General features: G+C 36.2%; 1 protein-coding gene across 2 annotated transcripts in view; it reads right to left on the bottom strand.

The window, feature by feature from the left end:
• Positions 1-26,364, bottom strand: part of LOC145287914 (uncharacterized) — a 1,114,340-nt gene that overhangs the window by 277,210 nt on the left and 810,766 nt on the right. For both annotated transcript variants that reach the window (XM_080135863.1, XM_080135862.1), the window contains exons 11-13: positions 26,268-26,350; positions 23,631-23,707; positions 19,846-19,916 (exon numbers count right to left, since the gene is read on the bottom strand). In XM_080135863.1, coding sequence (XP_079991989.1) covers positions 19,846-19,916; positions 23,631-23,707; positions 26,268-26,350 — 231 coding nt within the window. The remainder of the gene's footprint in view (positions 1-19,845; positions 19,917-23,630; positions 23,708-26,267; positions 26,351-26,364) is intronic.

The following is a 26,364-nucleotide window of genomic DNA, read 5'->3' as shown; positions in this document are numbered from 1 at the left end:
ATGTTTTACTATTTGACATGCGACAGTTACATAGATACATTTGTTTTACTTGAAAATCAGTATTTTCTTCGATTTTAGAATGTAGAACCACTTAGTTATATTGTGTAATAATACACACCATTAAAGAGAGATGACATCATTTCCAGTAACATGAGTGAGCATTTTTTCACTCAATACATGATTACATTTCTTTTAAAATTATATAATGATGACATTTGAAATCCGGGGGAAAAAGATACCCCCACCTTGCAAAACATGCTCCGTTGACCATCATAGAATTAATGTTTTGGACAATTTTTACATATTTTTCATCCGAAACTTTGCTCTTTTTAATATATCCAAGTTTGTCACTGTTTGATGCAGCTGTCAAAAGTTCTTAGAAGACACACACACACACACACACACACACACACACACACACACACACACACACACACACAGATGACTTTTCTTTTATATAGTAGACAAGTAATCACTCAGCATTACTTAATCAATCCATGTGATTTTGGGAATGTGACAAATAAGCACTCAGCATTAATGATCAAAGTATGTAATTTTTGGAATGTGACAAATAAGCACTCAATATTACTTGATCAATTTACATGATTTTTGAAATGTGATAAAAAGCACTCAACATTGATTAATGTTCATGATTTTTTTTTTATGTGACAAATAAACATTCAGCATTACTTTATCAATTCATGTGATTTTTATAAATTAAATACATTAAGCATTCATTATTACTTGATCAATGTACGTAATTTTGGGAATTTGACAAATATGCACTCAGCATTATTTGATCAATGTATGTGATGTTTGGAATGTGTCAAGCACCTAGCATTAATGATCAATGTAAATTAATTTTGGAAAGTGAAAAACAAGCACTAAGCATTACTTGACCAATGTATGTGACTTTTAGAATGTAGAAAATAATCACTCTGCATTACTTTATCAATTTATATGATTTTTGAAATGTGACAAATAAGCACTCCGCATTACTTGAGCAATTTACCCGCTTTCTAGAATGTGACAAATAAGAAACCAACATAACTTAATTAATGTAAGCGATTTTTGGAATGTAACAAATATGCACTTAACATTACTTGATTAGTTTACATAATTTTCGGAATGTGACAAGTAAGTACTCAGCATTAATCGATCTGTTTATGTTATTTTTGGAATGTGGCAAATAAACACTCAGCATTTCTTGATCAATTTCTGTGAATTTTGGAATCAGTAGTTTTTACAAATTCATACATAATACATTAAAAATGTAATTGATCATTGTATGTGATTTTTGGAATATGACACCTTTGTTCCGCATGGTGTTCATAACAACTAATTGATCATTGTACATTATTTTTGAAATATGGCATCTATGTTCGGTGTCATTCATCATACAGATTTTTTATGTCTTTTTTAATAGAAGATAATACCTGGGAGAAAACCACGCTATATAATACTGTTATTTAGTCTTTTCACTTAGATCAAAGTGTAGTATTTGTTCTCAGCATTCCAGTGACTTCATCTTTCCCTTAAAAAGAGTTTTGGCAATTACTGCCATGAAGACAGTATGAACGAAAATCACATTTTAACTAATACTAAACAAAAAAGTGGTGGTAATGTTTGGGAGAATTGCCTTGAGACAACAAAACATACACTTATTCCCCACACCTCACCCTTACCTAAAATAGGAAGGTCTGGTAATACCTGGAGGCCCCCAGAGTACTTTTAATAGCAGCATAATCATGCTTGTTCTCCACACCACCATCCTCATCAACACTATAGTTTTAAGACAAATGACGTCACTTTTGGAAAATGACTGCACTTTTTCGAAATACATTGTTTCATTATAAATTGTTTGTATTTTTTGTATGTTACTATACTTTTTTTTTTTTTATTGCATTTTTTTTTAATTACATTTTCACCCCAAACAAGGCAAATTGCCACTTTGGTGTAGGGGGCTACTATCAGGGGCAACAACTACTGGGGTATTATGTAGGGATTTAGGCAGCAAGATGTCGGTTCACGTTACACTTGAACTTCTGCACGTCAGTACTGTTGGGGAAGCAGGGACCTGGAATGGAATTCCAGAGTCTAGCGGTTCTGGGGAAGAAACTATTGGAGTAAAAAGATCTTTTACATCTAGGGATCTCTACAGTGTGGGGGTGGGATTTAGCAGCCTGTCGGGTTTGTCAAGGGTGCTCACGTCGTGGGGGCACAAGTGATTGAAGTTCACAAGAGCATTCATCATTAAAATACTTGTAGAACAGGCAGAGGGATGCAACATTTCGTCGATAGAACCCTGGGGCACCCCCGTATTTATACCATATTGTTTAGATGTACGACCGTCGAGGACAACCTGGATTTTTCTCTTATCTAAGAAGGATTTAATTATGGTAAGTATTCTACCAGTGATACCGTATGATCTAATTTTCCTGATGCCATACCCTGTCAAAAGCCTTAGATATATCTAGAGCTACCGCTCTGCCCTCTCCTGCTTTGTCTGGTGAATTGTATATACGTTCAGAGATCACAGTTAGGATGTCTGCTGTGGAACGGGCTTGTCTAAATCCATATTGTTTGTCAGTCAGAAGTTTAGCATCTGTAAGATGATGGACTAGAGCATGGTTAATTAAGGTCTCAAATATTTTGGCAAAAAGCGGGAGGAGGCTAATGGGGCGATAATTTGATGGGTCAGTCCTTTTGCCAGAATTCTTGAATACTGGTACAACAGAAGCAGTTTTCCAACAGTCCGGAAAGCAAGCTTCATTAAGGCATTTGTTGTAGAGTTTGGAGATAACTGGAGCTACTTCGGCTGAGCACTTTTTTAATAGCACAGCTGAGATAAGATCGGTTCCACATGCTTTTGAAGTGTCAAGGTTTTTTATGATAGCATGCACCTGAGCAGGGGTGGTTTTCAGATCGTCTAGCGTGGCGTCTGTCCGCATAGGAAAGTCAGGTAGGGGGTGGTTAGAAGGGTCCAGTGTGGAGTTTGAGGCAAACCGACTGGCAAGATTGTTAGCCTTGTCAGTTGCTGAGGAGAAAACCTCGTGATTGTGGTTAGTGGGGGAATTGTTGATTGCCCATTATTTACTACACTGTTGTAGATTTTCCAGAAGTCTCGAGTTCCTAGTTTTTGTGCTTCGATGCGCTTTTTAGTGGTTTCCGTAAATTCTCCCTTAGCTGTCGCTATTTCTTTCTTAATATTATTTCTAGCTTCTATATACTTCAGTCTGTTTGAACTGGACTTATGTCGATTAAACCTACGGTATGCATGCTGCTTTTGAGCAATGGCAGTTGCGCAAGTCGACGTAAACCATTGGGGAGAGTGGGGCTTACTATAAAATTTCCGCATGGGAACATGCGCTTCGATTGCAGTTTTGAACCAGTCAGTGGTCTCGTTTGTACACTGTTCAGCATGGAGAGAAAAAATATTTCTCCATGGGGCATCTCTGATTAGTTCCCTGATGGCTTCCCAGTCAGCCTTTTTATAATATCTCGTTGTTTTGAGCACTGGCTCTTCAGTTTTGGCTCTAGAGTTTAGGGCGATCTCAACCATTATCACTGCATGATCAGCATTCCCGAGTGGGCTGTGGGCCTTCGTTATGCAGTCATCGGGAACTGTGGTCAAAAACAGATCTAGAAGTGATGCGTGTTGTTCTTCCTGGTCAGGGAAACGGGTTGGAAATGTAACAATTTGTGATAGGGAGTGAGATATAGTGAAGCTATGAGTTGTGCTGCCTGCTGCATCTGTGTAAGTAGAGAATCCAAGCCAGTTTTTGTGATGGACATTAAAGTCACCAAATACATGTATTTGTGCGCTAGTGTCGAGGGACAGTGCCGTGTCTATGCTGTCTGAGACTTTGTTTATTATGGTGCAGTCCTGAGTCGAGGGAGAGCGGTAGAGAAAATAATAGTAGCTAATATTGTGTTGCATGTTTAGTCTAAAGCACATAAAGGCTTGATCATCTGTTTCTAGGTTTGTTTCTTTAGTCAGGGGGAGGGTATTACGAATGTAAACTTCAAGTCCGTGCATATGTCTGGTTAGAAGGGATGGAGGAGTGTAGGTTAGTCTCACTTAGTGCTAAGATATCCGGGGTATTTGTTAAGAGAAATGCTTCAACATCAGCTAAATTAGTTCTAAGCCCACGGACATTTGTGAATGCGAGCCTCCAGGGAGGAGGCAAGTTGAATTTGTTTGTCCCTAAGCCTGGTTTAAGCTTATTTTTAGATTGTACTGTCGTCATATATTTTTTTAAAGAGTTACTATACTGTAGAAGCGTCTTATTTAAAAGATATTAATCAACAAATAATTATTTCAAAAGGCTGTTAGTGATTTTGTAACATTTGTTTTATTATTTTTTATTTTTTTTACAGGGGGGTCACCACTTATCAAGGCCCGGAGGCCACTCAGGGATAAGGGTTATTGCGTGTACAGTAATCAATGAGATAGTATTGTATTAATCATTAGTATTGGAGATTTGATAGAGTGTCTTACTTAAGGGGGCAGTTCGTCAGGAATTTGTTTATGATGGATTTGAAGACATCCAAGTTGTAGTCAGGTGGGAAACAGGCAAGCAGCAGAGAGTTCCACTGGCGTGCAGTTCTAAGAAAGGAGCTTTGCTCATGGGAATCTACGTTTGGATTTAGGCACAGATAAAGAGTGGGGAAAATTATTGACAGTAGTTTCAGCCAGACGGGTGTTTCTCATGAAAGATTGGCGAGGGGGGACGAGGGATTGGAGTTCAGATGAGCACTTGCCATGGAAATAACGATAAAACAAAGACAGGCTCGCAACGTCTCTTCTGTGGGAGAGAGGTTGCAGGGAAGAGAAAAGGGTATCACCCACTAAACCACAAAGTCTATTTTGTACTCTGTCAAGGTAGGACAAGCTGTTTTTAGCAGCTCCTGCTCAGATGTGACAGCAGTACTCCATCCTTGGACGTACTTGGCTTTTATACAGATAGAGAATTGCATCAGTAGTAAGATATCTTCTGGAGTGGTAGAAGGATCCCACCATTTTCCCAGCGTCCTTGGCAACAGATTTGATGTACGTGTTCCATTTCAGATCAGGAGTAAAGGTCAAACCCAGAAGCTTGTCAAAACATGGAGCCTTTCCAAGACGAGAGCCATTCATTTTAATTGATGCCAGATGGGGATCAGAGCGTTGATGATGTAAAGATGGAAGCTTGGTTTTGGATGCATTAAAAGTGACCAGCCATCTCTTCCCCCATTGTACCACGCGCTCAAGATCAGAGAAGAGAGAATTAGAGAGAACTTTGTCATTTATGGCCTTTGATGTGTTGCCATAGATGGTCGTGTCATCAGCATAGATGTCCACGAATGATTTAAGTATGTGTTTTGGGAGATCATTGATGTAGATCAGGAAGAGAGTTGGGCTCAGGATGGACCCTTGGGGGACTCCAGCATTAATACTGTGGGCCTCTGATTTCTTCCCATCAACCACTACTCTTATGAACCTATCAGAGAGAAATGATTTAATGATTGAGAAAACATTTCCAGTAATACCGTAGCTGGAAATCTTGTGAAGTAGGCCCTTATGCCATACCTTATCGAAGGCCTTCGATATGTCAAGAGCAATTACCCTGGAAAGGAAACTTTTGTCAAGAGATACACTAATCCTATGAGATATAACCGTTAGCACATCTGCTGTAGATCTGGCAGAGCGGAAACCATATTGCATGTCACTAAGAAGGTTATTTCTGTTGAGGTGGTTGACTATTTCTCTATTTAATATGGATTCCAACAACTTACTCATGACACACAGGAGACTTATTGGTCTGTACTGAGAGGGAGATGACTTTTCACCTGAATTCTTAAATACAGGGCATACTGATGAGGTTCTCCAGGGTGTTGGAAAGCACTTCTCCTTAAGGTAACGCTTAAACAGTTTTTTAAGTATGGGGGCAAGTTCTAGTTGGAGCTTTTTCAGCACTATAACTGGAATGCTATCAGGGCCAGTTGCTTTACTGGAATCAAGGTTCTTGATTAGCTTGGCAACCTCATGCACAGATATTTGTATGTTGCATAGCGTGTTGTCTGTTATAGGAGGAAATACGGGGAGTTGATGGCCATTGTTGCATAGGGTAGAATTAGCTGCAAAGTTCTTTGCAAATAGTCTGGCCTTGTCTGATGCTAACCAGATGACCTCAGGTCTATTGATGATAGTTGAGATAGAATGCTCACTTCTGTTCAAGATCCTGTTTGCTATTTGCCAGAACTGGTGGGAACCAAGCCACTGATCAGCTACTTTGGATATAACGGACTGAGCATATAGCTCTCTTGCACTTTTTATAACTCTTTTACAGTGGTTGCTGGCAGTCCTGAAAGCAGCTTTAGTCTCAGTACATCTATTACGTTGGTAGCTATGGAAAAAGTGATTTCTGTACGCGCTGGCAGCAGCACATTCAGGGGAGAACCATAGCTGGCTGTTATGTTTTTGTTGGAATTTTTTGGATGGTATGAATCAGTCTATGCTTATAATTAACCATTCGGTCAGGTCTGATACTATAGAGGACACATTCTTTTTAAACATGGAATGCAGAGGTATGTAAGATATGAATGTACGGAAGCTATCCCAGTCAGCAATAGAGTATCAATATACAGTACGGTGGAGAGGTACGTCTGAAGACTTATTATATTTCATTTTTATCTTAACTCCTACAACAGAGTGGTCAGAGGATCCCAGAGGAGATAGAACGGAACATGAACACAGCTCATAGACTAATCAAGACATTGGAGTGAGTAACGGATACTTAATGTTAACTAATACTAAACAAAAATGGAGATAATGCATGGGAGGAATTTATTTGCCATTTTGGCTAAGATCAAAGTGTAGTATCTGTTCTCAGCATTCTAGCGAACTTATCCCCCCCCCTCAAAAAAAATTTTGATAATCTGCCATTAACATAATATGGATTAAATCAAAATAGAATACTTAGCAAAATGTTGTGACAACAAAACGTACACCACTTACCCTCCTCTATGATTTTAAGAGAAATGACGCCATTTCCAGAACATAACTCATCCCCACCCCATAAACAGAGGACAGATATCATATTTTAACTAATATCAAACAAAAAAAAACGTGAGGGTAATGCTTGGGGGAATTTCCTTGTGACAACAAAACGGACACAATTCCCCACTACCTGTGTCTAAAAAAATGAAGATTTGGTAATCTCAATATAAACAATAATAGACTGATATAAATGGCCTGTTTAGTTAAAGAGAAATGACATCATTTCCGGTAAAATTACTCAGCATTTTTCAATTTCTACACAAATACACTGATTTGTTTTGAAAACATGTCAACTGTTTGTTTTTTTCTGCTTATTGGGACATATTTTTCTGAATAATTTTTTCTGCCTAATTAGTTTTTGTGATTCTTGGATATTTTACTATTTGACACATGACAATTACATAGGTACCATTATTTTTGCTTGAAACTCAGTATTTTATTCGGCTTCATAGTGTATAACCACTCAATTTTATTGTGCAATAAAGTAATAATAAACCCCATTAAAGAGAGATGACGTCATTTCTGGTAACATGAGTCAACATGTTTCCAAACGTAAATAGAGAAATACATTGACTTTTGTTAAAATTATGTAATTCGGGAGAAAGGTATCTCCCTTGCAAAAACCTGCCCAGTTGACCGTTATAAAATGAATCTTTTTGGCAAATTTTTGCATATTTTTCATCCGAGACTTTGATCTTTCTAACGATGTCAGGTTTGTGACTGTTTGATGCCACTGACAAAAGTTTTTAGAAGACATAAAACACACACACTAATACACAGACAACTTTCCTATTTTTCTTAATATATACAGATATATATATATATATATATATATATATATATATATATATATATATATTTTTAAATATACACACAAATCAGGAAATAGTTTTTCATTAGTTCCTATCTTGAATGCAGTTTTTAAATTCAATTGATAAAAAAAAACGTCTTTGTATTGTTTACAAATACTTCTTGAAGATATACTGAATTATCTCGCTTGGGGTTACAAGCAAGAAAATAGTTATTCATACATATAGATATTGAAATAAAGGCAACACATTATATTAAAGATATCTGAGAGATTTATAATTCAGAAGGCGAATACATTTTCCAATAGAATTAGGGAAGGCGGATAGAGAAAGAGAAACAAAATTACTGGTTACGGCTAAGATCTCATTTTTCAATTTTTCTCAAGCAATTTAGAGAACTGAAAATATAAATAAAAAAAATCAAATTTAGAAGCTCAAGACAAAGAAAAAGAAATTCACCCTCCCCATATCCCCTAATGGGTTAAATTGAATCAGGTTTTCATTAAACCATCAACCATGGCAGGCATAGCAAGTTTCAAAAGCTGCAATTGACTGAGATTTTTGAAAGAAAGAAATTGATTGGTTGGGATTGGCAAAAGTCTGGGGGCTTGGGGGGGGGGGTCGGAGAATAAGAGTGAAAGGGGGTTGCAACAATTTATAGCAGCGTTGAGAAAAAAAAAGGTTAAAGAAAATAGAATGGCTCCAAAATATTGCGATTTCTTTTAATGGATTCTTTGTGTCACTTATTATTTGCATTATTTAGTGTGCTCGGGTTTTTATACATGCCAGTCCCCATAGTTAGTGATATAATCTCAGCGGCTAGAACAAGGCTTAGTCACACATGGAAGAAATGGAGATGGTTGCAACAATTTAATCTTTAACATAATTTATTCTTCTTAATTACTTTTTTGCCCTAAGATGTCACCGTTGAATATAGTTATTTTATTTACCTCCTTCCAAGGAAGTTAGACATAAGGTCAAGTATGGGTTTGATGAAAGTGTTTCTGTGGAATGGACTGGATTCGAATCAAAGTTGAATATAGTTATACATACAAAACTAACAGACACACACATGTAACATATATATAATTATTTACTATAATAATTATTAAATACCCACAGGCACTCGTGTTTCATCCTTTCAGGAATTAGTGCAAAGTGTCATGATTAACATCGGTTTATAGATTCAAACCCAGCAACAGAAGCCATCTCTAGCTTCATTAGTAAGGACCCAATCCATTCGGCCACCGTTAACCATGAGAAATACTGTTAAAATTTAAACCTTTATTTTTAAATGTTTTTAACTTCTGCTAGAGTGATCTAATCATTATATGATGATCTGCACATATATATTAGTGATGTAATGATGGAAATGGTGATGGGAGCAGGGCAGTGAGGCCTGGGAGATTCTAGCCAAGAGATGGGCCAAGGCAGAAAGAGATCTCGGCAGCGGCACCCATGTCTGAGCAGTCCTATTTAGGATCCGCTCTGCTCACCTCACATCGGGAAGGGGCTAGAAAAGGCACCCTAAAAATAGGATGCTTTATTTTCAGCTGACTGGAATACCGCATCCAGTGGGTTCACCTCTTGGCAGTCGAAAACGGGAAAAAAATGAACTTTGGAGTATGGAATATAATGACACCTATGGATAGTGCATCCAGCAATTGTCCTGAAAGAAAAACTACAGTCATTGCCAGGGAGCTGAAGCAGTTCAAAATCGACATCACCACCCTGTCAGAGACCTGCCTGGCAGAGGAGGGACAACTAAAAGGGGAGAAAAGTGGATACACTTTCTTCTGGAAAGGAAAAGCAGCTATTAAACCCAGAACCCATGGTGTGGGGTTTGCCATCAAGAACCAACTCATTTCCCAACTTTCCGAATCTCCAGTAGGCATTAATGATCGTCTCATGACTCTATGACTGAGTCTCTCAAACAACCAGATGGCCATGGCTGTGAGTGCCTATACTCCAACTTGGACTCATAGGATGAGGAAAAGGAGACCTTTTATGAAACCCTTGACCAGGTGCTATCAAACATCCCAAAGGAAGACAAACTCCTTCTACTCGGGGATTTCAAAACCAGGGTTGGCAGGGATCACAACCTCTGGAAAGGCACACTGGGCAGGGAGGATGTGGGGAATGTCAATACCAACAGACTCCTCCTAATGTCTAAATGTGCAGAACATGAGCTTGTGATCACAAACACCTTGTTGCATCAGAGAAACCAACACAAAACCTCCCGGATACATCCCCAATCAGAGCACTGGCATCTCATCGACTATGTGATTGTCAGGGCCTGAGATTGCAGAGACGTCAACAAGGCCATGATCAGTGAGGACGAATCCTGGACTGACCACTGCCTCATCCACTCTACCATGAGCATCAAGCTGAGGTGGAGGAGGAGGACACAAAGGAAACAGCTCCACCCCAAATGCAACATCGACAGTCTGGGGGACACAAACAGGGTGCAACAATTTGAAAACACCCTGCATGAGAAGCTCCCTGAAGAATATCCAGAGAGCATGGAGGAACACTGGGAAGTTCTTAAGACCATACTTCATGAGACCAGCAAAGACACCATTGGCTATAAGACAAGGAAACATCAAGACTAGTTCAATGACAACGAAATCGAAATACAACATCTTATTGATGCCAAGAGAAAAGCCTTCTGTACGTGGCAAAATGACATCAACTGTATGGCCAAAAGGCAGGCCCCATCCAAGGCAAAGGCACTCGTCCAGACTAGAGTAAGAGAGTTGAAGAATAAATGGTGGATGGAGAAAGCCCTGGAAATCCAGAGGCTCGCTGACTTAGGAGACACGAGGAGTTTCTTTAATGTCACTAAAGCTGTGTATAGGCCCATCTATCAGAGCCTAACCCTCTCCAATCCAAGGATAGACAAACAATGCGATGGTTGCTCACTCAGAAGCGGACCTCCAGAACATCTTGGATGTCTTTGGAAAGCCTATCGGCTCCTGGGACTTGACCTTAACATCAAAAAGACCCAGATCCTACATCAACCAACTCCTGGCACACACCCACAGCCGCCCACAATCTCTATAGAAGGCAACACCTTAGAAAATGTGGATCAATTTGCCTACCTTAGCAGTCTTTTCTCCACAAGATGTATCATTGACGTAGAGATTCACCACCACATCGGATGCAGCAGTGCAGCATTTGCCAGGCTATAGAAATGGGTGTTTGAAAATCGGGACATACAGAGCAGGGTCAAACTGATTGTCTATAAAGCAGTTGTCTTGCCCACTCTTCTCTATGGGTCCGACAGCTGAACCACCTACAGAAGACATCTGAAGGCCCTGGAGCAGTATCACCAGCGTTGTGTCCGCAGGATCCTTAGGATTGGATGGAAGGATCAAAAGAAAAAATGTAAGCGTCCTGAAGGAGGCCAATATACCTTCCATCACCACAACCATCATCCGACATCAGCTGCGATGGACGGGCCATGTTATGCGCATGCCTGACAACCGCCTTCCAAAGCAAATGCTCTACAGTCAGCTAAAAAGAGGGAAAGCAGTCCCAAGGAGGACAGAAAAAGAGATATAAGGACAACATAAAGACCCATCTGAGACAGTGTCACTTCAGCCTCACCAGTTTGGAGGATGCTGCTCTTCAGAGGGGCATGTGGAGCAAGATGGTCCATGAAGGCACGATTCATTCAGAAAAGGACTTCCACAGAACCGCAGAAAATAGGAGGAAGCAAAGAAAGGAGAGATCTACTACCAACACAGCTCCTTTTGCCTCTTTCACTATCCAAACGACCACCCACACATGTCCCCACTGCAATAAAGTCTGTGGGTTAAGGATCGGCTTCCACAGCCATCTGAGGACCCACAAATGACCAGACCTAATCTCACTGACGGGAGAGCAATCATCACGAGTGATTGTGGATGATGATGATATTAGTGGTGGAACGATCCCAATATTTTCCCCAATTCTGCTGCAATTACCGGTTCTGTACTAAATTCTTGATTCTGATACAATTACCAATTCCGATTATTTATAAATCTCTAAATATTAAACTAGTTGTATTTTTTCTCCAATTACCATAAAAACACACATGTTAAATGTGCAGATATTTTCCTATGTCTTGATTGTAGCTTCACTGGTCGTTTAAAATCAATAAATATTCATTATTTTATCATTATTACCACCAATGGAAGATTTTGCTTTAAAAAAAAAAAATCAAATAAAAAAGATAATTAAAAGAATCGTTTTGGCATCGGAAAATCGGTACAAATTTTTCGCATTCGATAATATTCCGATTTTTCTGATTCTCGATTCCGATTAATCGTCCCAACACTAATATATATGATGAAAATTGATGAATCGCACAGGTAAGAAATTCATTTTTATACTATGAAAAGGTTAGTAATTACAATTAAGAATAGGAAATTGGGGAAAAAAATTTTGTAACTTGTCTTCTTCCTAAGATTAAGGGTGGTGGTGTTTGATCAACACTGCTGGGGAGCCATGATGTAATACACTGTTTTGTTTTTAAATCCCCGAAACAGTGTTTCATGGTAAACAACTGAAGATCCCTTAAAAAATATAAAAATTGGTATTATAGTAAATTTGAGAGTTGATGCAGTGATTGCAGGTGATTAAATGACTTACTGACTAGATGTTTTTTTAATGAATGATAAAAAATAATTTTTTGTGTGGTTTCAAATGTTAAAAACTTCAAAGACTATATATATATATATATATATATATATATATATATATATATATATATATATATATTATCAGATAGTTACCTATATATACATATAAGTATGAAAATATATCTATGGTAATTAATCTACACATAGGAGCCCACGTTTCATTCTCACATAGAAGCATTAAGCTATATATTGTTATTATTAAATAGTTATTGTAATGGGGAGGGGGAGCTAATCTATATAAATAAAATATTAAATGTATTTGTGCATGTGCGTCTGAAAATATTTAACCGATAAACTCAAACTACTTGTTACATAACACTGAAACTAATAGGAAATAGCAATCATACACTAAGGACGGTTTATAAGAAGTGAAATTGTTCATTTCAACTTCAATTACTTGTGCGTATGCACAAATTCAAAGGTAATTTGAAGTGGTTTAATTAAAAAATTTTCTCATCTGTTGATAGCCCAAACGATAGGGTATGTGGCTGGAGTGTGTATGTGTATGAGAGACAATTGGCTCTGTAATAATACGAAATCTGCACAAATTAAAATATGTTTAAGTGTATCTTACGACTGGGCAGGACCCCCCCCCCTCTAGTTTATAAATATTAGATTTTTGTTAGTTTTAATTAAATTTCACTTCATTCGTAAATGTTTATTTCTTTTCGTTTTCGTAAATATTGAAAATATCCATTTCCTTTACGTCATTAGTAAAATAAAAGGCTTAACTGCATAACCGGAAGACAATGTTTTTTTTTTTCTTCATAAAACTGTAAAGGACTCATGTTTGAATCTTTTCATGCAGGTGTGAAACGTGAAATCAAAACCATTTTAGTATCACCATGTCTCACTTGATTACCAAGAACTTCCCGAATTCTCAGTTATAAAACAGTAACAGGAATTTTGAATGTGACCCAATGCCCTAGTCAGAAACCTATCAGAAACACTGATCACTTTTCTCATATCTACAAGTTTGATTAAAACATTTTCAGTTTTCATCCTATGATAAAAAGTGCAAGTTTGCTGCAAGGTCACCCTTAAAGATTTTCAGGTTATAATATTCCATCTATTCTCACCATCATTAACTCAAACGTGCTGGAATTAATAAAATCACATTTTAATAGAGAGAAAACATTTTATTCTGGAAATCATATATAAGAAGGATCCTTCAATCGTTGACAGACTATGGATACCTATGAAGGGGTAATCACGTGAAATTTTGTGGCAGGAGGTGCGCAATCTTCAACCAGACCTTTCCTGTGCCGATATTGTTAAATACTAGTGGCAAATGAAGCGTATGTACAGGCCAACTGGAAACAAATGCCTAGATAAGCGGAGATCACACATAGTGCCTAGAATTCCCAAATAGTCACCCATCTAGTACTGACCAAGCTCAATGTTGCTTAACTTGGGTGAGCTGACGGGGACTGGTGTGTCAACGTGATTATGCCATATATATATATATATATATATATATATATATATATATATATATGTACATGTGTACATCTTCGAACTCTACCAGTCATCACTTTAACCACATAGTTGAAGATTACACTGCTGGATAGAAAAAATATCAGTTTCTCAATTGACTTGTACAATCATCTCCAAAAAGATAAATATTCTTTGAATTATTTTTCATTTATGGGAGCTTTGTCCATTCCAAACAACGCATTCCTTTTCAAGTCAACGTCTTAAAATTTTGGTGTTGCCTTATTCTATAAAACTTATATATACTTCAAGCCTTGCCATTAACTTCTTTATTTTGCATCACAACCAATACATAACAGTATTTTAAAACTATTAAATACTATTATATATGAGTTATTTAATAGTTATAAAATATTTAATAGAACATGAACAAAGGCTGTTTGACAAGTAAACTTTTGTTCCAATCTTTTAAGCAGAGTAAAAAAACAATCTCAAATCTAATAGAGCTCTAACCTTGTTCTCATCCAATCAATATTGCATCCCTGTTTTACAACTACTTTAATGAAACGTGCTCTAATGAACTCGGACAACTTATGTCCCCCAGCATACATACTACTGACCAAAAGAAGCAACAAAACCCCACCTCTTCACTGTTAACATCCCTAAATGCCATAAAGCCTTCTACTCTAATAGTTTCTTCCCATGGACTGTTAAACTTTGGAATTCCCTTCCTGCTCCTCGCTTCCATGATTGTACAAACCTGTAGAAGTTTAAATGTCATGCGAACAGACATCTTGCAGCTCAACTCTCCCACACGTAGACATGATCCCGATAATTAGCTCCTTACATGCAAGTAACAATACGCCTTGTTTGGAGTAAAAAAAAAAAAATTCAGTGATTAATCAAAAAGAGCATAAAAAAGACAAAGAAAAATGGAAATGATTTTCATCAAATGCAACGAAAAGGTAAGAGTGAGAGTTTTGAAATTCTAATTTTTGGCATCCAATGGAATTCGTATTTAAAGTATCTTAAAGTGTTCTAGACCCTCATCCCTCTCATGCACACATATACAAACATGTCAATTTTTCTCGATATGTAACAAGCATCATGCAATTTCATTTTGATTTGGTTTGTGGTTGTTCTGTTTTATGGCATATCAACCCTTTTTGGGTTATTTGATGCTGAATCCAGTAATTTTAGAAAAAGTTTTTATACTTCAAGTTCTTTATATCTTGAGATTAAATATTTATGGTGTTTGGTTTGTTTTGTTGAAGTAAAATGTTTATGACTTTGCAGGGTATAACTGGAAAGAAACAAACATAACATGAATGTTTGATTGATTTTGGGGCCAGGAAGCTAGTATCTTCAGACAGTCAAATTTGGAAGCACCAGATTCCCTGTTTGGTATTATCACTCCAAGCCAAAGTGGACCTGGTACATCACTGAATATCATTTAAGGTCATATCCAAGATCCAGTAAGAGAGGGAGTTGTATAAAATTCAATTTTTTTTTGTATCAAATGGAATTTGTATTTAAAGTATGTCACAGAGTTCGAGATCCCCCCTCCTCATATACAGGTGGAAAGATATCCATACTTCTTGACAAAAGATGCATCATGCAAGTTCATTTTGAGTTTACTCCACACTGGGCACCCTTCACCGTGATAGACTAAGAACCTATTTACAACATTGCAACGATTAACCAGCCGATATTTTCTTTTGATGTTTCCACAGAAGAAAGAATAGAAAATGTCTGTCGACTGATGTGACGTTTCTTCACGGACAAAACAATTTTGGTTTTTTCTTTTTCATCTTTTGTTCATCCAAAAACAACAGGAAAAGAATACGGAATTTCCTTAGAAATATGATTAACATGCTTCAGACCGTTGTCTTCATCTTGGTTCACAAGATTTTGGCCGATGTAGTCTCCGACCTTCTTCAGGCCGTTTGTACGGAATTTGGTACAGAATCATTTATTTAATTCATGACGGTAGCTTGCTTTCGTTCTGTCAACCACGGCTGGGTAGCAGTCTTAAGTAATTGTATTTTTCATATTGTCTGTACTAAGGATTGAATCTTCAACCTCCAGAAGATTGTAATTTGAAATTGCTTATTATTTAGTACTTTTATCAACTGCACCACAGATCCTTGTGGAATATTTTGGTTGTTAGCAGTTTTACAATTTTTTGCCATTATACTCTTCAACATTCTTCAAGCGATCCGATTCTGGTTGGTATGTTTAAATGTTTAGCAATATTTCTGAGATAAAGCATGTTCATTTAGTTGGTTTTCCTTGATCATTCTTATATAAACAAAGTTTGGACTGTTATATAGTCCAATACTCTCCAGGGATCCTTTCTTATAGTCAGTAATTATCTGGAAATTTCAAATTGGATACCTTTGTGTAAACTGCTCTCATTCAACATTTTATACCATTTTAGATATTTAACTAAGTAAATTTTTCCTAGACTAGTTGACACAAGGCCTAAAGGAAAAAGGCGTTTACATAGAAGTTGTGTGTTCAGTGTCTTCATACATGATTAACTTGAAATATGTAAATAATATTATCTTTGCATTTTTCAAATTTTTTCTCTTTGTTTTTAACGGAAACGGAGCATCTTATCAGACGTCAGAGATTCATCTGCTATTTTCCAGAAACTCAGACTTAAAAGATCTTTTTAGAATTTAAGCGATCTCTTTAAGTGCAATTGTTTTTCTTATGCATTCGGTTCACTATACTCGTGTTTTTGTTACGTTATAACTGAACCATTTATCATTGGCTGGAGCAGCGTGGGTAATAGAGAGCTGGAGGGATCAGTCTTTATCCTTCATCATTTTGAAGAATGGGGAGAAATTATTCCTCATTTCACTGGCGATTTCAGTTTTAAGTGTGCAGTTTCATATGATTATAAACTTTAAAACTATTTGTTCAAATCTTGAAATATTTTTTATCCTGAGTTAATGAAATGAAAAAAAATACTAATATTCCAAAAAGTGGAGAATGCAAAATGGGAGCAATCTACTCTAAGGATGGATTAAATAGAGAGTTTACTTCAAAGTTGATAAAAGTTTACTGACTATAAAAATAGTCACATGAATAAAGTAAGGCAGAAAATGGTTGGAATTACATGAAAACGGTACCCATAATGAAGAAAACCTAAATGAAGAAAACGTTCTGCTTTTTCGTGATTTTCATGGCAGGTACTCGACTGAGATTCAATATATTCCCCCTACCCACATCCAGCAAAACATTTGCAATAAATACTCGTCTCACTACAACCACTCTTAATTATTTCCCTTACTCTCTATCTGTGCATAAAGCTAATCGAAAATTCCATGAGTAAAGTTTCTTTCCTAGAACTGTCAATACCGTGGGGATGCTCCCAACTGACTATAACATGGTCGTTTTCAAGTTTAATATAAATAAGTTCAATGTTGAGCCACTCTCTTAAATAATCAAACACTACCCAAGTTCTACCATTACGAATTATCATGGCGCTGTTTCACCATCTATCTGACACTCATTAATCCTTATCCTCAAGTGGCCTTCGGGCCTTGATAAGCGGCGATCTCCTCCTCCTAGTAAAAAAAACAAACATTCCATACATGACATAGTGGCCAAGTGGTTAACGATGCAGGCTGAAAACCTAGCTGTGCCAAGTTTGAATCAAGTTCATTCCTCAGACACTCTTTGATCAAACCCATGCTTGATTAGATATTTATATTGTGTCTAATCTCTTGGAAAGGAGAAATAAAATAACAATTATTCTTTCTTTTGATAGAAAGGAAATTATTTTCTAAAAAAAAAAAAAAAATTTTTATATTAAACTTGTCGTTTGTCAGATTGAAATTATCTACAGTGCCACAGTTAATACAAAATCTACAAAATTCCCTTATTTAAGAAAAATAGGAAAATTGCTTTTTCAGGGAGACCGTTTGCTTGCTTAATTAAAAAAACATTTAAGTAGAACAATTAATTGAGAAGAATGGAAATGGAAATGAAGATCGCTAATAGAAGAGACTGGAAGTGAAACTGTATATACTCAACACAGCATGTATATACTCAATGCAGTAAAAAGACTAAGATTGAACTAATCTAGACATATGTTCAGAAGTGAAGTGCTAAGTCTTATGAAAATAGCTGATATTAGCAAAGACTTCCTAGAACTGAGGTCTCCAAAGTTTTCAAACAGGGAGCCATATTACTGACTTCTAAAGCTACACGGACCAACATAAAATAAAAAATACCTGGCCGTTTTTTTTTTTACTGTTTTGCTCATTTGCTGAAACTGGTTTATTTTATGAACATAAAGAAAAACCAGAACATTATTTTCACACATTACCATTTTTTCAATTTTTCATGAGTATTTTTACATTTTCCGTACGAGCTCTGCAGGCCAGATTAAAGACTTTGGTGGGCTGTATTTCGCCTATGTACCATAGTTTGGAGACCCCTGTCCTAGAAGAACACCTAAACATTAGACTTAGATTTAAGACTCCTGCCTCCTGTGACACATGAGGCAGTCAAAATAGATCATTGTTTTCGATCTGCAGCCAGATTCACAACATCCCTCCATTTTTCCCCCCATTGCAATCAAACCTTTCTTGATTATCCAGTTCATTTTTGGTCTTCCTCCATCAGAGATCCATTGGAGCACTTGGTTAGCAATTCTCTTAGGGAGCCAATCTTAGGGAAGTCTGAGCCAGTCTAGATGTTGTTTGCAGATTATTAACTATACTACTTGTTGGTTAGTGTGATTTCTGACTTTTTGGTTGATAGTCCGATCATGCCATTTTATCTCTAGAATCTTTTTACGGCACCTATGGATGGACCAAATACAGGAATATAGAAATCAGGTTGCTAATGCTGGACCGAAACGCTATAGACCAGTGGTTCTCAATCTTATTTTACTTGTGGACCTCGAAAGCTATCTTATCTTTGAACCCCATACATGCACATTTTTTTTTTTTTTTAAAGATTAAATATTTGTTTTTAGGTTAAAGTTTCAAAAAATAAATGTATATCTCCTAATAAACAAAAGATAAATAGAAATGAAATGTATAAAACGATTTCGTGAGCGACGTTGTCAGATTCACGTGGATGTTGGTTGGAGATCTCTGCTGTAGACAGACACGAAAGGAAAGTGTGCAAAGATGTCTATGGGATTATGCAAACAAAAATGACAATAACTTAGTATGATTTGGAATTTTTGAGATGAGGATAAATTATTCATATTATCTGAATTCTTCAGACTACTGTTCTCATCTTGAGTGCTATTTTTCACAATGTTTCAGTCAATGTAATCTCTGACCTTCTTCATGCGAGGATCTGTGGCATAGTGGATAAAGTACTTGGTAAAATTCAGTTGTAAGTTACACTCTTCTGGAAGTTGAAGGTTTAATCTGTAGTGTGGGCAACACTCAAAATATAATTGCAAATTATTTACGACTTCTATGGCTGATGAAACTAAAGCATGCTACACCTGTGGATTAAATAAAGAGTCCTATTTAAAATCCTCTGCAGATTCCAGTCTTTGACAGAAAAATTCCTGATTTCAACAAGATAAACTCGAAGAAGGTTGGAGGTTACATCAACCGAAACACTGAAAATAATACTCAAGATGAGAACGAATTTCCAAAGACTCCAAAGAATATGAATAACAACAGAAACTTGGTAAATCAGGAAACAAAATTCAAAGAAACTTTTTTTTAAAAAGTTATTTCCCATTCTGTTTTTAAATAAAAATAAAATTTCATGCAAAAGACGAACAAATTGAAAAAAAAAAATGTCAGGCCACGTTAAAATGCACGCACAAAAAAAAACAAAAACAAAACAAAACAAAAAAAAAAAACAGGATAGAAAAATATTTTCTTACCTTAATTCGGGTGGGTGTGAGTTGTTCAAAGATATTTCTGTCCATTCCAAATACAATGGCGTTCAAAGCACCTGCAGATAAACAAACAAACAAAAACTTATAAGGAAATATATGGAAATGAGGAATAATTATTTTATGGCTTGCAAGTCTTCAGAAAGGGGTGGGGGTTACACAATTTTGTTTTAGGAATTAAAAAAAAATGAATCTGCCAAGATTACATTTATTTTATAATTTAATAAAATGAAGACTTTTCACATCTCAGCCATTGAAATGGGATTGCATGTAATTTGAGAGATATTTCAAAGGTTTACATTGGCTTTTGAAGATCCTGCATTCATCTCTCACAACGATGAAATTAACCTGCCTTTGGCCATGATAAATGGCTTAGTTGTTACCTGAACAAACTTGCAAGCTGTACACAAGAATATATTACACTAAATACGAGTTAATCAACGGTCATTTTTATTTTTGCTATATACAATAGAACCCTGGGGTACGGTGACCCTATGATATGTTTTTTTCAGGTTACGATGTGGAATACAATGTTTTTCCGGTCCCTGGTTACAGTGTTTGCTAGGTGTTACGATATTATTTATAATGTTATTTGATTCTATACATGTGTCTTATATACTGTACTATATTTTGTTACTAATTTTTAATGTATCCTGGGGTTCTACTGTACTTCAACTAGCAGGGCTAATTCGCATCACCTGAGGCAAAAGTGTAATAGATTTCTATTAAAACTTCTACATCTCCTTCTTTCCCCTCCCTTTCTTCTCTGCCCAGCCCATTCCTCTCTCTCTGGATAAACATACATACATGCAAGCATCGTGTTTTTATAGATTACTTGAGGAATAAGTCTGCATAAAGGAATTAACTTCTTGATTAAATAATCAAAGTTATCTCCCTTTAGTTAGTACATCAAATGGCTGGAAAACCGAACCCTCTCCTGACAAAATCCACACCAGTATTTTTTCCTAAATTGTAGATATTATTCATCTGGGGTAATGCTGATCAAGAAAATGCCAACTTTGTGTGTGTTTGGTTTTAGTTTTAGCCAGACATACAAACATGCATACACACAACTGCCATTTATATAATAGACTAGCATGGATACAGGGCGTTGTCTGGGTCCACATGAAGTTCAATTTGGACACACCTGCTATACTAAGGGTATTGAGCACTTTTTCATTATTATATGTCAACTCCATCGTGGGCATCGTCGATACCCCCACAACAATTTCAAAAATAAAAGATATGGTAATCTTTCTTAAAAACGGATAAAAACAGAAAAATTTAATCACTCAAAAAAAAAAAAAAAAAGTACATAACAACCTCCCCACCAGATATTTGGCCAAAAGGGATAAGAAGAGAAGTTATTCCCCAGATATTGAGCACTTTTTGTGGCCCTTGCACTGGAACCCCTGCTTCCCTCAAATAAATAAAAACAAGTTTTCTTTCAATCAAAATAGCAGAAAGTGCCTATGCGATTGAAAAAAAAAAAAAAGAAAAAAAATCAGCTCCAGTGGTCGTGCTCAAGCGTGAAAGAGGAGAAGAAAGCAAAAAACTTACAAACTCTTTTTCCCACATGACATGGATAAGTGCTTATGACGTCATAACATTGTAAAATAAGCATTTAACTTTAATATGCATGCGTGACTTGCGAAAAGAGAGACATGATAAACAGACCCCTTCGCTTTCCAAAAAATGATCTTCCTGCTCATCATGGTATATTTTGTTTTATTACTCTATCATTTCCTGAAGAAGTCCTCTGAAAATGAGGACGATACATGGAAAATTTTCTTAAAAGGTTACAGGCTTTTATTCCTTTTTCCATAACGTCATAATATCATACCTACATTTATTCAAAGATCATAATAATGATGATAATAATAAGACAGAGAAGCAGAGCAAATATACAGAACTAGCCAGAGAGCTCAAAGGAATATGGAAGATGGAGAAAGTCAAGATAGCACCACTAATAGTAGGAGCACTAGGAACAATACCAAAAACCTTTGAAAAAAGAATGGGTGAGATTGGAATCAGAGGGATGGCTGAGAAGATACAACGGATAACAATAATGAAAACAACTGAAATATTAAGGAAAACCCTAGAATGGGGAGACTAACACACATGAGCTACAGGCATAAGCCGGACATATAGAAACTGTTAAAGATGTAAAACACAAAGGGACATCACATGAAATCACAAAAACTGAAACTGTATAATTGTAAGTTAACACTCCTGTCTTCCACCCCACCTCTTTTTTTGTGTGCGTGTGTGACCATAAACTGGCGCCACACCAAATAAGTGAGGAGGGTCAAGGGGTTGGAAAGACCAAGGAGTGAAAGCACTAGCCAAACCTCCGCTGGATGAGTGCAAAGAGGACTGGGACATTGGGGTGGCTTATTATCACCCAAATTCCAGTGAAGACCAGTAGTCACTACCAACGAGAAATCAATGGTAAGCGGTCGTTGCGATAATGCAAATTCATCTGCAAAGGCTATCAAAATAGCTGGAGAGTTCTAGAAATCTGGGAAGATTTGTTATCACTCAGACTCCAAGAACACCACAAATTGTTCTCAAAGGTAAATCTTTGATGATGGCCTGTGTGACTGCTCCTAGTGAGTAAATAATAATAATAAATCAATATATACTACAAACGCTAACCAGTCACATGCTGACTACAACAGAAGTACAACAAAAGGATAGAAAAGAACATGAGCCCAAGGGAACTGAAACTGCAAAAAATATCATAAATTGTACTCCCTTCACATTAAAGGAAAAGGTATTAGCCTTGACTGATACCATACAAAATAGTTGTGAAGCATCGAGGAAAATGGAAAGACCAGGGAGTGAGCGCACTAACCAGACTTCCATTGGATGAGTGCGAATAATACTTGGATCTTAGGGAGGTTTATTGCCACCCAAATTCCAGTGAAAACTAATGGTCATTGCAACTGAGAAATCAATGGTAAGCAGTTGTGATAATGCAAAGTCATTTTCAAAGTTTATTGAAAAAAAATGGAGGGTATTGGCAATCCAGGGAAACTTATCACCCAGACTCCAGGGAACATCACCAGTTATTATCAATAAGTAATCTCTAATGATAAGCTGTGTAAGAACTCCTAGCGAGTAGTAGTAGTAGTTATAATATTAAAGACTTGCATGAATCTAATCAAACCCTCTCAATGTTTCGCATGTGTGCAATGCTAAATCTATTTTGTAGTTTGTTGAAGTACAAAATGAAAGCAAAAGTCATTTGAAGATGAGAAATACATGCTGACATCTTGGAAAATATGATTAAAATAGGGAAAGACAGAAGGAAAAAAAATGCTATTAAATTATCGAAATAAGTCGCATCTGATTATTATAAAAAAAAAAAATATATTAAGCAACATCTAAAGCATATACAATTATTTGTTGGATTTGAAAAAGCAAAGAAAAATTAAACAAAACTATCAGCCATCAAATAATATCCAACCGGAAAAAATAAAAATAATATTCATGACTTGTCACACAACATTTTGGTTTTGTATCGTTCTTATTACGTTTTTGGTGTCTACTTTCAAAAAATTGTATGTGTGTGTGTATGTATGTGTGTGTGTGTGTACGAGAGAGAGAGAAAGATAAGAAAGAGAGAGAAAAACGAGAGAGAGAGAAAGACAAGAAAGAGAGAAAAAGACGAGAGAAAGACAGGAGAGAGAGAAAGACAGTATAGAAAGAGTGATAACGAAAAAAGGAAGAAATGAGGAAAAAAAGAGATTTCATTCATGTGTACATACCATGCAAAGGACTGGAGATGGCTGAAAGCAGGACTAAGGAAAAAACAGGGTTACCAGTGCTGATAGCATTTTGAATTCTGAAAAGAAAAAAAAAAAAGAAATTACATTTCATAATTTGAATCTTTTTTTATGACAATATTTTCATGGATGTGAATTGAAAAGAAATAACAATGGATATACTTAAGATACACCCATTCAATCTCCATATCAAACGGTGGTGGGGTTATTCCATACTTATTTCATGACAGATCAATAGACGGACAAACAGAGCCTTTTATGGAGATTTTTGGATGCATCTAATTAAGATTATAAAGTTTCTTTCAACAAAATGAAAGACAGTGATTCGCCTTAAGTAATCGTTGACAGTTTCTGATATTAAAAATACATTTGCAAATAGCAAACCTTGGGTTTACTTTCGGTAGCCTTATAACTCTTGTTTCCCCTATTTTGTCTTTAATCTTCTCATTCAATGAACGAATGTTTCTGACAAAGAGGGAAGAATTGCTGCTTTCTGGGTCGAAATCTATTCATCTATCACTTATCATTCGCAAATTTTATTTTACTTTGATGCAATATTTTTTTTTTTTACTTTAATCTGCCTTAAATCAAGTGGCTGGAGTAATTTTCAGTAAAAAAAAAAAAAAATTAGAATTTTTGTTTGCAAAACATTTAATAATTGTTATGAAAGCAAAATGTTTATCAATGGAAATTTTTTTTTTTTTTTTTTTTACAGCATATCAACCCTTTTCAGTTGTTTACTTCTGAAACGAGTCATTTTATTAAAGGTTTTTATGCTTTAAATTCTTAATACAGAGTGCAGCAGAAATATCTCCCACATTTTAAACTTTCAACTATATGCTGCTTTTGAATTCATGCAAGTACCAATGATGTTTTCATTTAGTTAATAACTCGCCATTTCTTTTTTCAGGTACCCTCATCAAGCAATATGGTTTCGACTAGTGCACATCATGCTTTTACTGTAAAAATGTTTTTGAAGAAATCTGTAACTGCAACACAGAGAGCTTTCCAAGTTCATTACAAGTTAGGACGGCATGATGCAGTTCCAGATAGAAAATCAATACAGCTATAGGTTCGGGACTTAAAAGAAGCCACCCGGAAGGCCTCAAAGCGCTCAATCACCAGATAGTATTTCGAGCTGTGAGACTCTCTGTTATTCAGTCTCCTACACGTTCAGCTTGCAAACATGCTTTGGCCTTCAGATTGTCTGATCAAATAGTCAGAAGAATTGTACATACTGATATGTAGTTCCATCCATACAAATTAATGATGGCTAAGAAACTGCACGAGCATGATTCGGAAGGTCGCATGTGAAAATGTAGGAGATATTTCTGCCGCACCCTGTATATCCAAATATTAATTCATGGTGGTTGCTTTAACTAGTGTTATTTACCTAGTGCAAGTAATGTTCATATTAGATGCAATTTCATGTCATACTCAGGAAAAACTCTATTTAATACTTGGTGAGAACCTGGCATGTACTATCATTCTAAATCAGAGTTCCAATTTATTTACTTTCCTCCACTCTTTATCTGTGCCTAAACCTAAACGTAGATTCCATGAACAAAGCTCCTTTCTTAGAACTGCACACCTGTGGAACATTCTTCCATTTGCCTGCTTCCCAGCTGACTACAATTTGGTTGTCTTCAAGTTCAACATAAACAAGTTCTTGATGAGTCATCCCTTTAAGTAATAAATTTCCACTACTAACGATTACTATGATATTGTCCCATTGACTAATGTACACTCATTAACCCTTATCCTCAAGTAGCCTCTGGGCCTTGATAAGTAATGACTCCTGTGTAAAAAACAAAAAGATCGGGTTTTTAATGTGACCCCCCCCCCAAAAAAAAAGGAACTCTGTATTAGGACAAATATTAGAATTGCTTCAGTCTAATGAATTTTTTCTTCACTGATTGAAGAAAAAGATGAAAGGCAGTATCAGAACAGATACTAAATTTTGTTTCTAGTCTGAAGACTAAGGAGTGAATCTGGGAGTAATTGCATCTAAGAATTCCCATGGAAAGAGCTTTTTTTTTGCAATGGCTTCCCATCTATGGAGCCACAGGACTGTTACCCTGAAGATTACAACATGGCCATCTTTGAATCCAACTGCAATAATCACTTGTCAAAAACTGTCCTCATAATCGATAAAAATTAGTTTGTAGCATTGATGGTTCTGATTGTTTAGCAAACATGATTTGGCATGAACAGTTAACAAGACAATTGTTCATTAAAAGTTGTCTTACGTTATTCATATATTTTACTATTTGTTTTTTGTACATTACATGTTATAATTTAAAACCATACGACTTATTATATATAAAATAAAATAATAATGTTACCGGGTCATGCCAGTTACATAAATTTACCTAGTTAACTTTCTTTTTTAAAAGGGTCGATTTTCATCGGTATACAACCATCCCATCTCATTAACACTTATCTATTATTGATAAAATAACCATAAAAAAAAATTAGTATAAAAAATCATAAGTCAGATAATATTAATACAATATGTTCATGTGTGTGCTCACTAATTAAAAAGGTTAGCCCCCCCACACACACACCAAACACCACCGGAGGAGGGGGAAGAAAATGCAATTGTTATCATCAACTCACCGATTAATCAAAGGAAATATGGAGACAGCCAGATACACGAATGGATAACCACGAAGAGGTTTAATATCTTCTTTCAGCATTTGCTATAAAAAAACAA

This window comes from Euprymna scolopes, chromosome 11 (assembly GCF_053919585.1).
Source record: "Euprymna scolopes isolate OS-2025 chromosome 11, ASM5391958v1, whole genome shotgun sequence".
NCBI lineage: Eukaryota > Metazoa > Mollusca > Cephalopoda > Sepiida > Sepiolidae > Euprymna > Euprymna scolopes.
This window is presented reverse-complemented; position numbering and strand designations above follow the sequence as displayed.